Source organism: Polistes canadensis, unplaced genomic scaffold, assembly GCF_001313835.1.
Source record: "Polistes canadensis isolate GaletaPanama2010 unplaced genomic scaffold, ASM131383v1 scaffold_125, whole genome shotgun sequence".
Taxonomy (NCBI): Eukaryota; Metazoa; Arthropoda; class Insecta; order Hymenoptera; family Vespidae; genus Polistes; species Polistes canadensis.
This window is the reverse complement of record NW_014569672.1, coordinates 346,613-361,125: the sequence shown is the minus strand read 5'-3', so window position 1 is coordinate 361,125 and position 14,513 is coordinate 346,613. Positions and strand designations below refer to the sequence as shown.

The 14,513-nt window shown below is 27.5% G+C and overlaps 3 protein-coding genes across 3 annotated transcripts; 1 reads left to right on the top strand and 2 right to left on the bottom strand.

The window, feature by feature from the left end:
- The first annotated feature begins 575 nt into the window (after positions 1-575).
- On the top strand, positions 576-2,741 carry LOC106788100 (carbohydrate sulfotransferase 11-like). The gene is made up of 5 exons (XM_014751052.1): positions 576-1,468; positions 1,576-1,751; positions 1,838-1,957; positions 2,020-2,163; positions 2,248-2,741. Exons 1-5 carry the CDS (start codon positions 1,229-1,231, stop codon positions 2,642-2,644), a joined length of 1,077 nt encoding a protein of 358 aa, XP_014606538.1. The 5' UTR covers positions 576-1,228; the 3' UTR covers positions 2,645-2,741.
- Positions 2,742-2,940: 199 nt separating this feature from the next.
- Positions 2,941-5,981, bottom strand: LOC106788099 (SUMO-activating enzyme subunit 2). Its single transcript, XM_014751051.1, has 8 exons — positions 5,793-5,981; positions 5,492-5,646; positions 5,124-5,411; positions 4,964-5,031; positions 4,682-4,897; positions 4,335-4,610; positions 3,634-4,223; positions 2,941-3,523 (listed from the first exon to the last, which is right to left on the bottom strand). The coding sequence occupies exons 1-8, from the start codon at positions 5,934-5,936 to the stop codon at positions 3,218-3,220; spliced, it is 2,043 nt and encodes a 680-aa protein (XP_014606537.1). The 5' UTR covers positions 5,937-5,981; the 3' UTR covers positions 2,941-3,217.
- A 454-nt stretch (positions 5,982-6,435) lies between these two features.
- Positions 6,436-7,980, bottom strand: LOC106788088 (proteasome subunit alpha type-2). Its single transcript, XM_014751011.1, has 3 exons — positions 7,877-7,980; positions 7,280-7,612; positions 6,436-6,869 (listed from the first exon to the last, which is right to left on the bottom strand). The coding sequence occupies exons 1-3, from the start codon at positions 7,915-7,917 to the stop codon at positions 6,539-6,541; spliced, it is 705 nt and encodes a 234-aa protein (XP_014606497.1). The 5' UTR covers positions 7,918-7,980; the 3' UTR covers positions 6,436-6,538.
- Positions 7,981-14,513: the final 6,533 nt, after the last annotated feature.

The window sequence follows — 14,513 nt, the reverse complement described above, 5'->3', positions numbered from 1 at the left end:
AATGGTTTGAATATAAGCACATATATATATTGGGTTGTCCGAAATATTTTTAAATAAAAATATATATATAAAAAAAATGTTGTCTTTCCAGACAATCCATTACGATATTACTACAAAGATATATAATGGATATGAAATTCTGGAAGCATTACGATTATTTGACATTAAATTAGAGAATCGTTTTAAAACAATGAATATTTTTATAGATATGAATATCAGATGTAAGAAAAGATTTTTGAAAGGAAACTACCAAAAATGCTGAGGGTACCTACATTAAATATTATTATTAACTTTAGCTTATACTTTTTTAATTCTATTGTACATGGAATTCAAATCACACCTACATCTAGGCTCTATATTATTTTAGCAAAGTAAGATCTTTATATGTAAAATCTTTGATATACTACATGTTTCTACAGCATACATATACATATATATATATATAATATTTATAGTCAATTTAATAAGTCGATATGTTGGCTTAATAGAAGACACTGCCATAAATAAAAATATAGATTAACAGCGCAATGGAATAAAATTTAAATATATTATACAATAGAGGAGGAATGTATACATTAAATAGAAACAACAAAAAATATTAACGCGCAAAAAATTACATATTCTTTTAATCATTAATTCAATACCGTCATAATAGTTTTCTTGAAAAGTTAAAAATATATTTTATCAGTAATTATATTATAATAATTTAAATCCAATTTAAAATAAAATGTATATGTGTGTGTGTGTTAATAATTATATATTTAATTACAATTTATGTTCACAGTTTGTTCTACATTTGCACTTGTAGATTTACGTCTCTGTGTATTTCACAATGCTTTTGCATAGTAAATACAAAGGAAAAAAAAAGAAAAGAAATAACTTTTGGGATTGTTTGAACTTTCCTATCATTCATATATTGAAATACTTTGATACTTTGCGTACATTAATCTATAAATACAAAGATTTTGCAAATATTTTTGTTCGTGATTATAATTATTTTTTATCACACTTAATTATTTAACGTTATTGCGTAATGTGTACGAAATTAATTAAATAGAAAAGGCTACCAGTTAAATATAAATGACGAAAATGTGGAAAACTAAAAGTAAAAGATAAAGTATATTATCTATTGGGACACTCCTACTGTGTCTTTGTTCAAAACGGATGTATATAATCATGAGAGTAGAAAATTGTCATAAGCGGTGAGGATCGCACCATCACCGTCAAAATGTCACGGAAGTTACAGTTCTTTATATGCATATTTTGCGTGATTTTATATTTATCAACTTGTTTACTTTTTTTACAATTAAAAACTAAACTACATCTAATAAAAAATATTTTTGTTACAAAAAACAATAAAACAGAGGATACAGATCCATCTTCAACAACGTTCGCGCACAATCAAAGATCTGTTAACTCTAATATAAAAATATTACAGTATGATAAACTTGAATTCAAATATCAGCAGGTAAGTGCATTCAAACATAGGGTATAATTTTAATTATGCATATAAGTGCATTTTATACAAATAAAAAAAAAAATTGTATATATAAAACGTTATATTTTTTTAAACAGGAAAATGGACTGTTACTTAAGCAAATTTCAAATACATGTATAAAATATAATTTAAAAACTCCATTAAAAAGAGAACATTTCTTCTACAATTCTAAACATAAATCATTGTACTGTTGGATTAGAAAGATTGCGTCTACTAGTTTTACAGCATTATTCTCTAATATACAAGAACATAGGTTTATTTATTTTTAAATTATTAGAATCTTTATATATTATGCTTTTGTTATTAAATAAACTATCATGATTTATGTGATATTTTTAGAAATATGGATTTATTAATACCGCGTAACTTAAACGAATTGGAACATTCGATAAACGATTCGAATATTTTTAAATTATTAGTCGTAAGACATCCGTTTGAAAGGCTTGTTTCCTCATACAGGTAATTTCTTTTTATATGTTTATTTAAAAAAATGTCCATGTAAAAATACAATATGTTTACAGAGATCGGATAGAAGATAATACAAAATATACCGCTCAAGCTTGGATTTATACTCAAAAAATATATCGCTTTACAAGACCAAATTTGTTTCATTATAATAGAACAACTGGTAATTTTTTTCAACAAATATTTACCCGTGGTAGAAGGTACGTTTACATAGAATTATTATTATAACAAAAATCTTAAAATTATATTATCGTTAATAAATAATTAATTAACGTGTTTCGCAGGTTAAAAGTAATACCAACATTTAAAGAATTTGTAGAATGGTTGTTACAGGAATCTCCTGAAAATGACGATGTACATTGGGATCGATATTACACTCATTGCGCTCTTTGTATTATACAATATAATTTTATTTTAAAGTTGGATCATTATACTAATGATCAAATTAATTATATTCTATCTAAATTTGGAATAGATAAGAACAACATGTATTTACCAAATTTGGAAGAGAGTAAAGGAGGATGCACCGATTACAAACAGACTTGCAAATATTTCCAAAACTTGACACAAAATACTATTTTAAAATTATACGAAAGATATAAAATAGATTTTGAAATGTATAATTATGATTTGGATAAGTACTTGCTATGTAAATCAAAAAATACTAATAATCATATATAATAGTAATTGCGCACACACAAAATATATGCAAAATTATTTATTTTTTATATATTGTTTCTATTTAATTATGAATACATCAATCACTCTACTCTATTTTACGAAGCAAATACGAAAATAAAAATAGATGAGAAACAATAGAAAATTTCTTTTTTATTTCATTTTATATATTATCAATATTAACTAAACTTATTAGTTAACTAGTTAACTGTTTCATTTCCAGTTTAAATAAAAAAAATACATACAAATCAATAATATAAATTAAGTCATAATCTTGTAAATTATAGAAAATTAAACCATTTTTTATTGATTTATTTATTTTGTTGTTTATTTGAATATCAAAACTGCTTTGGATATATACACATATGTATTTTACCAATTGACTTCTAACACTTTTTTGTGTGTATTTAAATTCGGGACACACTTAATCAAACTTAACTTCCATATTGCTTTAAATTCAAATACGAAAAAGAAAATGAATAATTACCAATTACTCTGATTATGTTCATTTATCTTGTAACAGATATTTTCATAGTAACTTTTAATTATAATGTTTTTAAGTTGTTGCTTGGTGACTTAATCGTTTACAATCATACAATCGTCATCTGTAGACTTAGCTGTTTTATCTTCTATGATAGAAATATCTTCACCACTATCCTCCTCATCATCATCATCTTCATAATCATCTTCATCAGCTTCATCATCACCTTCAACCTCACCTTCATTATCACCTTCACCATTACCCTTACCATTACCTTCATTATCGATTTTTCGTTTTTTGGGTAATATGTTGTTATCATTACTTGCATCAGTTTTACGTTTCTTATGTATATCTACTTCTCCATCAGTATTAACATTATCCATTGGCAAAACGGACGATTTCTACAAATAATATGTTTATTTATTAAAATATAACTAATAATAATATATAATATCAAAATCGCATATAATTCTTTGTATTTTGAAAAATAAAAACTATACACATATCTTACTTTGATGTTAGATGTTGATGGTTTTTCAGTATCATTTTTTTCTTTTTTCGGCTTAAGATCTTCTTCATTAGCTACTATTACAAAATCTGGAGGTTTGTTCTTCGGACATAATTTCTTTTTATGAACTATAGTGATTTTTAATACATAATTTTGAAGAAAATCATCGACTTTTAAAATTGTACCATCTTTTAATCCTATTTGTTTAAGAGTTTTATCATTGTTCTCTTTAGTTTCTCCTTCTTCGCTACTAATAACAATTACACCTTGACCGTCTATCATAACATCTGGGCCAATCATATTAAGTCTGTCCTTTAATACTAACTCCTCGAGTTGTTGAATAGTCATTCTGTATGTATCTGTAATTAATATTACATGTGGCACTGGTGCGCACACATAACATTTAGGATTCGGTGGATTTAAATATTTTTCTGGTACTAACAATTGATTTTTATGATTCATTTTTAAACGCAAGTATACTGATCTACATTCTTTTAATTTGTCTTCAAGAATAAAGAATGCATGTAAAACAACTACTCCAGCAATGATTGCATTTGAAGTTGCTATTGCTGGAATTATATTTCCTGCCATTGCTATAAATGAATAAAAAAATAATAAGTAATTATAAAATTGTATTATCTTACACGCTATACAACGTTTGATATTATATCGTAATACTTCAAATCAATTTTCTTATAACTTACATTTAATTTCGAATCTTGTCTTCTGTGGTATTCCAAAAATATATGCTCGAATATTAGCACACGAAGCAACAAAATCCATAGCATCTTGATCATCTTTATCCCATATAAGAGGATAATCTTTATCCCATTCAAGATGATTGTCTAGCGTTGATTCAGTTTTCAATTTTTTTCTTAAATTAATTATAGATTGGGCAAAAACACTTCCACATTTAGCAATACTCCAACGTTGTTGATCTTTTAATCCAGGTTCTGATATTTCTTTACTAGATCCAGGTACTGCAGAAATAAAAATTTAATTCCAAATCATATGAAGTAATGAAATAATTAATTTAATATATCGTACTAACCTCCATCAGGTAAATTAGACCAATCTAAAGGTGTTGGAGGTCTTCTTTTTTTCCATAAATTGTCCATACTGAGTAGGTATTTAATATCTTCATTAAAAAATTTGGTAAACAATTTTTCGGGATCGTAATTACACGTCTTTGCCCATTCTCTTGTTGATTTTCGACTAAAATTTTTTTTCTCAAATAATTGCTTTAAATTGGGTTGTACAGATAAATCTAAAATAATAAATTAAATTATACAATTGTTAAGATATTAAAGTTATTAAAATGTGAAATATTTACCAAATGCTTCAGGATCTGCTACATCGGGTGAAACATCTTGATCAGGATCTACTTCGCCAAATAACTGACTATATAAATAAGTATTATTAATTAATATAAAATATATATTATTCCGCTTTATTATATTTTGCTTATATATTTAGCAATTATTGATACCTACTTAAAAAGATGCTTTGCCCATATGATACAGTGAATTGTTTCACTGGGTGTATTACGTATTGTACATCCTGGATAGGTTTTTTGCGCTGCTTTAGGAGTACATTCATAACATTGACTGAGATTTTTCTTAATCAGTTCTACTTGTCCTTCGTAACCTGCCGTTCCAGATTCAATTAATGGCACATTAACCGCTAAGCACATACGGTTGACATGATTTCTTGCAGCTCTATTATCGAGAGCATTCATAACTAATGAGAATTTTTTGAAGAATAATAATCCATAGTCTGGCCTATATAAATATATTTATGATATTTATTTAAATTTAATTTACGTCCGTGTGTGTATGGTATAATAATATGTAATACTTACGACGTAATACTATCATGATAATGAAGTATTTTAACATTAGGATTGAAAGTTAAAGCTGTTTCCTTAGCGACTTCAGCTTTAGATCTTCCCACATGTTTTTTTTGAAATAAAAATTGTCTGTTTAAGTTACTTACTTCGATAATATCCATATCAACCTGTAAAACAGTCCAATATAGTAAAAAATAGTTTAATATACATCGAAAAAAATTTAAAAAAACATTTAAAAAGAAAAATAAACAATCTTTATAAAATATCAATTCAAGAAGCGAGGTTAAGTTTCAATGAATATTGATAGACTTACGATTTCAATATCGCTGAAACCGGACATTACAAGATTTTTTAAAATCTCACAACCGATTCCTCCTGCACCAACAACCAAAACTTTACTTTTAAGTATTTCATTTTTCAAATTTTCAGTAAAAACACCGTCAATCTCTGCCGCCATTTTTCACGCCAAAAAGTATTTTACGTTTGACGCACTATATAGGCTTCGTGGTTTGACCGCAGCAGCAGATATATATATATATATATACGTTTGTCTATAATTACAAGCATGTGCAGTTAAATATTAAACATGGCTGCCTTCTCACCAACCAATCAAAAACTTGCTAGGCTGTACAAACCTGATTTTCGCGAAATTTCATTATACTTCGTAAGATTGTTATTATTGGTTAGCAGCTTTTAATTCTCTTGACTGTTAGCTTAAAAATTTGTTAATATTATATATGGATTCCTAAAAAATTCTAAATGACATCACACATTGTTAACTTACAAAATGTAGCAACAAATAATTTCGATACTATTCTTTTTTGTTTGCAACAGTATATTTGTAAGAAATTCATTAAATTTTTTCTTTAAATATAGTTAAATGACAAAATTTATTTACATTTTTAAACGTATTAATTTTAGATAATTGGAAAATACTAAATTGTTAATCGGCATAGTTTGAAAGTACATTTTATTGTATAAGAACTTAGTTTTTTTTTAATAATATATATATATATATAAATTCCGCAATCATATTACAATAATGAAATTAATTTAAAATTAAGGGATGCTAGCAAGATAATCCTTAACATTAGAAGGATCCAATCTTCTAAATCCATTAGCATCGCAAATCCCAACTTCAATATTATCTGCAGTCATTTGACCTTCAAATCCTTCTTTCAATGTAAGAATGGCAGTATGGACAGCATCATCCAATTCTAAATCTTCGCTATATCTTTTCTCGAGGAATGTTTTGCCATTGATAAAATTTTTTCCCATGGCAGTTGCTTTCCATGCAAAATATGCACCAGATGGATCACATTGAAATAGATAAGGCTTGCCATTATCCCAACCGCAGATTAATAAAGATACTCCAAATGGTCTGACACCGCTGTAATAAGATATTATTAAATAGTATTCACATGATCAAGATTAATTTATTATTAACTCATTAAGTATGAAATACCGATTTCTAACTAAAATTAATTGGAATAATCAGAAGTTTTATACTTAATCCGTTGCCGCAAATGACGGCTATAGCCGTCGTGCACATTTTAATTAATAAAAAGAGTATAGCGTTAGTACGAAGTGTACTAACGCATACACTTGTTAATTATTGAATAATACATTAAAAAAAAGGTACAGCATGCCAGACAGCATATCAATTGTATTTTTATGCGTTTTCGCATGCCCTATCGCTCGGAAATAAAAAAAAAGTGTGTTTCTGAACACGATCGTCAAATTAAAAGTGTGCGGCAACGGGTTAATGACCTAATATTATAAAGTATTATCAATTTATACCCAGATTGTGTATACTCCTGCATAAGCATAGCTACTCGTTGAACTAATTGTGCAGTGGGAATAGGTTCCTGATAAACCAGTAGATACTGTTGAGCCATTTTACGGGCTTGTTTGACAAGTAACCTGTAGTCAGGTCCCATACCACTATAAACCATACCGATATGTTTTGTAATCATTTCAACTTTATTGACACTATGTTCATCGTAAAGTATTGATTTATGTTTATTTTCGGTTGCAAGTACAACTCCATTTGATGCCTTAATGCCAACACTTGGAGCACCTGCAGCTACTGCGGCTAAGGCATATTCTATTTGAACTAATTTCCCAGAAGGGCTGTATTAAACAAAAATTCATTTCAAAAGTTTATAATAGTATAGATGTCAGATTTTAATAATAAAATTAAAAATATTATTAATAATCTACTATATTATATTAAACCACTATGACAATGCGTTTTATAAATAAAGGACAGTTGATTATAGGTTAACTTTATAAAATTTAATTTAAAAATGATGTATGTACGTGTTGCTTAAATATATATATTGTTTTTTTAAATATTATTTAATAATTAATAGATTATTATAATAAAATACTTACCTAAATGTAGTTAACGAAAAACTATAACGTTCTGAAGCCATGACAATTAGCTTGCAATAATCGTGACGCTTCCACCGTTCTGAAGTTGGGCAAATATCAACTGATACTACGTTACCATACGATTTTATTCGTCAAAAAGCACAGTTCACGCCATTACTACTGATATTGAAGATGGCGACAAAATTCAAATAATCTCTTCTTCAAATATTTTTTGGAATATGTATAAACATTAAAGGAGATAACAGGTACAATATATGTTTCATTAGATCTAGTTTATTATCTATTATTACATCAGTCATGTTTTATTATCTAATTAATACCATTTAATTAACATATTAAAAAATAATAATTCCTATAGTAATTTATTGCAATCTATAATAATATGACTATAATTTTAAATTATATAATAATAATTGGAATTAGAATAAGCCTTTTTTATTATTTGCGTCATTTTAATGATTGTCATTTTACTTTACACTTTGCCTACTAGATCTGTTGGGTTGTCGTGCAAGAATGTATATGCTTAATTATAAATCACTACAAATTAAAAAAAATACACATTTATTTATAAAATTACAATTATTTATATTTAAACTCTTAAATATAACGAATTAATAAATTCTTTTAATATTTTTCTAAAGTGTGGTAGTGTAAGAAACAATCACCCTTGTGTAATGGTACATTACAAAATGTACAGGCAAAACAAGTTCTGCTTCTTTTTCCATTAGATGCACATACTTTGCAATTTCTTTGAGGATTCTTATTTCCAGTTCGAGATACAATTTTTCTAAGTTTGTGGTTTTTTATATCTGAAAATCTGTCGTTGCTGTCAAATTTAGGTGTCCTTATTGTGGGCTCAAAAATGTTTGACTTGCCAAATAAATTCTCAGCTTCGTTGGTTTCCAAATTTGATAATGGTAAATCTGCTATCCATAATAGTGATACTTTGTGCAAGAATTTTATATACGATATATTTGTGGTCATCAATGTAGTAAATATTTTATACGCGTTAAACAGTGCGCAATTGATCAGAAATAGTACAACTCGATTTGACCACTTTCTTGAGTTTCTCACAATGGAGTAATAAGACCAATAATTACTTGCACGATCTATCGCTTTCATGTATTTGTTGAAGTCTAATATTGATTTAGGTCTTTTAACCGTTATTGTTAATTTTCTACCTTTTCTGTTATATTGTATTAGTTGTGATGAATGTATGGTTGAAATTATATTTACTTTTTTTCTCCCATTATTCCATATTTGTAATAGAACATTGTTTTGTCTACGAAATATGGTTTTACCGGGTGAAACTTGTACTTTTTTGAAGCATTTAGGAAGATCTCTATCTTTTCTAATAATTCCACATATTCGCACTTTATCGTTCAGAAGATTTTCTGCCGTGTTTATGCTATCACGATAGTTGTCATAATAAACATGATGCCATATATTCTTGTAAGGCTCGATAATTGTTGAGATGGTGTCTTTTTCTATCATTTTTGTTCGGTCTGCATACATTTCAAAATTACAAATATATCCAGTGTAAGCTTCGCAAAGCTCTCTTACCAGTATACCACGTTTACTGAGTTTTTTAGGGTTGTATATTTTAAGTGAAATATTGCCCCGACAAGGAATAATACTTTCATACAATAATAGTTGTTGGTAAGGCTGGTAAACGTCATTAAATCTCTTTTTTAGATGATCGATAACCGGCTGAACTTTGACAAGTTTGTTTGTACAGTTTGGGGAAATGTCTTCATTGTTGCAAAAATGCCAGCTTTGCATTATCTGTTGAAATCTATTTTTACTTATTATTTTAGAAAAAAATGGAGTTTCAATACTGATATCAGTAGACCAATAATCATAGACGCAATTCTTTTTTACTTGTCCCATCAAAACGATTAGACCTACAAATTTCTTCATCTCTGGTAGTGTAATGTCTTTCCACACCTTTGCCTTTGGTGACTTTTTATATTTATTTACTATTTCATAGTGGTATCTATTTGATTCTTTCAACATATGTTTAAAAAAATCATCCCCGAGAAATAAATCTACAACATCTTTGATGTTTTCCTTAGATTTTGGCGTTATTTTCAAGCCCCAGATACCCTTGAAAGGCTCTATAGTACATTTTTTGTCGTGTGTTAACCATTTTTCAGTTTCATCATTAGTGTCATTATTCTGTGATGTTAGTGTTTCTTGGCAGAACTGATTTGAAATTATATCACCGTCTTCATTACTATCACTATCTTCATTACTATCACTGTAATCAGTTTCTGAAGAAATAACCGAGCAATCTGATAAATTGTTCAAGCAGAACCCCTCATTTTCATCTTCATGATCCATTTTAGAAGATTGTTATTTTTAAATGTTGCAATTATATGAAGATCTCCTAACACAATCAATGACACGCCTCAAGAAATACATTAATTCAATTGGTAAGCGCTGGTTTAAAAAAATCCAAATATTTGAATTTCGGTCGATAAGCAAAAAAAAATATCCTATTGTTTGGATCTCAGTCGATAAGTGCTGTCGTAAAAATCACGACAGAAAAGTTGGCATAAAACTTCAACAGCAGAAAAAAATGAATAAGTACTCTTAATTGCTCACAAATTTCTCAATCAAAATACATAATTGCTTAATTAATTATTTAATTAGTTATTAATAATTGAAAATACAAAAACGTTTTTTCTTATTTCTAAGCAAAGCAATGAAGTTCGCAACAGAAGAAAAAAATGCCCACTAATTCCTCAATCAAAATCAAAATATATTTAGAAGAAAAATTATAATTTACAAAATATTTACCTATTGTTTATACATTATGAACGATTAACCTATTTCTTTTCACTGTGCTATACTTTGGAAATCAACTTTAAATATATCTCCTGCAGGTATACCAACTTTACTTTCATTTTTTTCAAAGTGCGCTTGAGCTTTGAATTTGTGGTTGCGCATGCGTATAACATATCTCCCACTCATGACGTCGCCATTTCATAATTATTCAAAGTGTAATAATTATTTTCAACTAATTAACGATAAATAGAAAATATTTGATAAAATAAAGTTGAGGAGCCGGACAAACAAAAAGTCAGCAATTGATTGAAAACAAAAAACAATAGAAAACTTAATTGCTTTGCATAGAAATGAGAAAAAACGTTTTTGTTTTTTTCAATTATTAATAAATAATTAAATAATTAATTAATAAAGCAAGCCATTATGGATTTTGATTGAGGAATTAGTGAGCAATTAAAAGCACTTATTCATTTTTGTCTGCTGTTGAGGTTCTATGCCAATTTTTCTGTGGTCTTATATAATGATTTTGTATTTAAGTTTTGCTGACAAGGAAGATTCCTGTTTTAATCAGTCAATATAGTAGATTCCTGTTATTTTTTTCGATCAGTAAACTTATTTGTATTTAGATATATTTAATTTAAACTATAGAATTAAGTTTTTTTTTATCGATTAATTATTATACAGATAAATTACATCAGTTAATAATTTATAAAACAAATTCGTTCTTGACAAATATAATATTTACAAATTTAATAAATAAAATTATCACCATATAAAAATGAAAATTCAATCGAATATTTAAAAAAGAAAATAATTACAAAAATTTGTATAAAAGATAATAAATTAGAAAGTAAAGATAACGTAGAGGTTCTATTAAGGGTTATATTATTTACGAGCCCGAAACAAATTAGGAAATTGGTAAAATCCACCCGTGTTATTAATTAAAATTCTCATTGTTTATGAGCCATTCTTTCATCAATTTATTCTTTAAAGATGACTTTATGAGACAAAGACTTAATTCTATTTATTAGGACTTAGAAATTGAGGATTTTGTAAGTTTTCTATTTACAGTGTGATATAAGTTTATCTGTAATTTAAAGCACATATATACATATATATATATATATCCTTATATGCCATATATATATATATATATATGGGTATGTGTTATGTAAGTGTATGCGTATGTGTGTATGTGTGTTTATATTTATATATATATGCATATCCTGTAAATACATTATCTTTTTTATATGTATAAATTTTCGTACATATACATCTAACTATGATTATTAAGCATGTACAAACAATTTCAGTCTTATATAAAGAAACTATATAGTTTTAAATTATAATCTTTCGGTACTTACAATACATTATCTTTCTTTTTTATTTTTTTTTAAATCGTATCTCTATCCTGCGTTGCCTTTTGCGAGTTAAAAAAAAAGGATAATTAATAAAAAAAATTATTTGAAAAGAGTCGTGCGTGATTTCTTTTAGTAACACATTTAATTTCTTAGGTGAAGTCGGTACATTTTTACAAGGCAACTTAATATACTATATACGTTGTAAATTGATCTTTCATTCTCATACGGTAAAGGGTCCTAAAAATTACATCTCGTTAAATCATAAATATTTTTTTCTCCGTAAATATTCTTCATCTCTCGTTTCGATCGGATAATACGGTAATTTCTGTTTTTTTTTCCTTTCTTTATTTGAATTGTAGTTGAACTCGCTTTTTTCGTCCACATTTTTTTCCCATTATATTTATCAAACATATTTTTTGATCCTTGTGTATGCACATATTACATTTAATTCTACATCGATTGGTTGAAGTTATTAAGATAATATAATGTCTCATTCTTGGTATTCTAAATTTAAACGTAACATTTGCATAAACGGGATCAAATATAATACTGCCATTTCACTTTGGATAAAAATAGATGACCATAAAGCGAACAAAATGATTTTACTTGATATACGTGATACAATCAATATAATTTCATTTGTATTTTTTTACACAATTTATTTACTCATGATCTTTAAACGATTTCAGTTAAGTAAGTAAAATAATTTCTTAGATTCGCGTGGATATTGAAATAAAAGTTGATACGTTAAAAAAGGAAAGGAATTACATAATTGTTAATAAAAATTAATAAAAAAATCGGATGAGATTAATATCAAAGTATTTTGATAAAAAAAAAAAGAAATATCACAAAATAAAAGAAAGACAAAAGGTTAGAATATGTAATTTCTAATTAATGATTACGATTAGGCCAGTAGTCACGCGCAGGGTACATCGTCATCGATTACTTTTTTTTCAAATAGTCTTAGATCATTTCGTTTCGTATATAATAATCATGCGTTATTTTCATTTTAATCGACTTTATTCTACGATCTTGCTACGTGCTCTCGTACTTGATATGAAGAGGAAAATTCGTCGTTTATCGTCTAACTGCAAATGACGACGAGTGTTTTTAGAAATCGAAAAAATAATTAAAAAACAAAAAACAAAAAAAAAAAAACAAAAAACAAAATAAGAAAAAATAAAAAAGGAAAAAGAAAAACGAAAATGAACCGATCTGACGAAACAAACGGATCGACTTCGTGAATAAATAATTATACCCGTTGTGTTAACTATTTTTATTATTTTTTTTTTGTAATATTTAATCTTATATAATATATTATCATTCAAACCACGAGAACATCTCTTCGCAACTTTACACCGGGAAAAATAATTTGAATATATACGTTCGTCCATATGAAAAAACCTTCTCGAAAAAGACTTCTTTACGGTTCGGTGGTGAAAAAGGGTTGGTTAATTGTCCGGGGGATAGGGTGGGGGATAGTGGTAGCTGGTTCTAGATTGTTGTCTCTTATCCGAAATATATATAACAAATTTAACAGAAAACACGTGTTTTTTTTTTTTTTTCAATATGTATAACATATAATATCTGCGAGTAACATCGACGCGACGCTATAATACAAGAATTGAGGGGTGGTGGGTGGTTTGGTGGGAGGGGAGAGGAGTGTTATAAACAGAAACAAATGTTCTAGGAGATTTAAAAGGGCGGAGAGAGAAGGGAACTGCTCTCGAAAGAGACCACAGATATATCGATTTTTAATATTTCACTTTTAATAATGCGAATCCCTAGTTAATCTCGCTTTGTCGCGAGATGCGTACGTCTAATAGACGAATTAAAAAAATTATAGGGGGTCAGGCCGCTTTCATTATTCTTGGCCCCCACCTATCCTCGTACTTTCCCCTCTCCAGTGTTTTTTTTTTTCCCTTTTTAATCATCTACTTCTTCATCCTCTTCTTTTTCTTCTTCTTCTTATTCTTCTATCTTATTATTTTTCTTATTCTTATTTATTTATTATTAATTCTTATTCGCGAGATGCGAGATTTCGAATCGGAATTAAATGCAGAAGACGGATGGGCGGAGGGGGAGGAGGATTTTAGGTGAGGGGGTTGGATTTGAGTGACGTTGATAGATTATTAATTAATCATTATTACGAACGTTATCGATTCAACTAATTCATTCACAAATGTACGTGTGTACGTGTATTCGCAAATCCCTAATGCCTTCGATGATGTATATGTGTGTATGTGTGTGTGTGTATGTGTGTGTGTTTTTTTTTATTCTTCTTATTCTTACTGTAGAGGTTTATTTTCCTTTACCTTTTTTTTCTTCTTCATCATTTTAACTATGTACAAGAGAGTCTTCTATGTAATATATATATCAAGTCCTTAAATTCATTATACACACTACTCTAGTATACTTGAATTATAAATTAATATTAAAATAAAATAATAAAATAATAATAATAATAATTAATAATGATATTCATG

Excerpts from the sequence above, each read along its gene's own strand:
- LOC106788100 (XM_014751052.1), top strand. The coding sequence starts at position 1,229 with ATGTCACGGAAGTTACAGTTCTTTATATGCATATTTTGCGTGATTTTA. Across the intron at positions 1,752-1,837 it reads TCTAATATACAAGAACATAG|AAATATGGATTTATTAATAC; the intron begins GTTTATTTATTT and ends TGATATTTTTAG. Across the intron at positions 2,164-2,247 it reads ATATTTACCCGTGGTAGAAG|GTTAAAAGTAATACCAACAT; the intron begins GTACGTTTACAT and ends CGTGTTTCGCAG.
- LOC106788099 (XM_014751051.1), bottom strand. The coding sequence starts at position 5,936 with ATGGCGGCAGAGATTGACGGTGTTTTTACTGAAAATTTGAAAAATGAA. Across the intron at positions 5,647-5,792 it reads GTTTCAGCGATATTGAAATC|GTTGATATGGATATTATCGA; the intron begins GTAAGTCTATCA and ends ACTGTTTTACAG. Across the intron at positions 5,412-5,491 it reads TATCATGATAGTATTACGTC|GCCAGACTATGGATTATTAT; the intron begins GTAAGTATTACA and ends ATATTTATATAG.
- LOC106788088 (XM_014751011.1), bottom strand. The coding sequence starts at position 7,917 with ATGGCTTCAGAACGTTATAGTTTTTCGTTAACTACATTTAG. Across the intron at positions 7,613-7,876 it reads TTTTCGTTAACTACATTTAG|CCCTTCTGGGAAATTAGTTC; the intron begins GTAAGTATTTTA and ends TGTTTAATACAG. Across the intron at positions 6,870-7,279 it reads CAGGAGTATACACAATCTGG|CGGTGTCAGACCATTTGGAG; the intron begins GTATAAATTGAT and ends ATCTTATTACAG.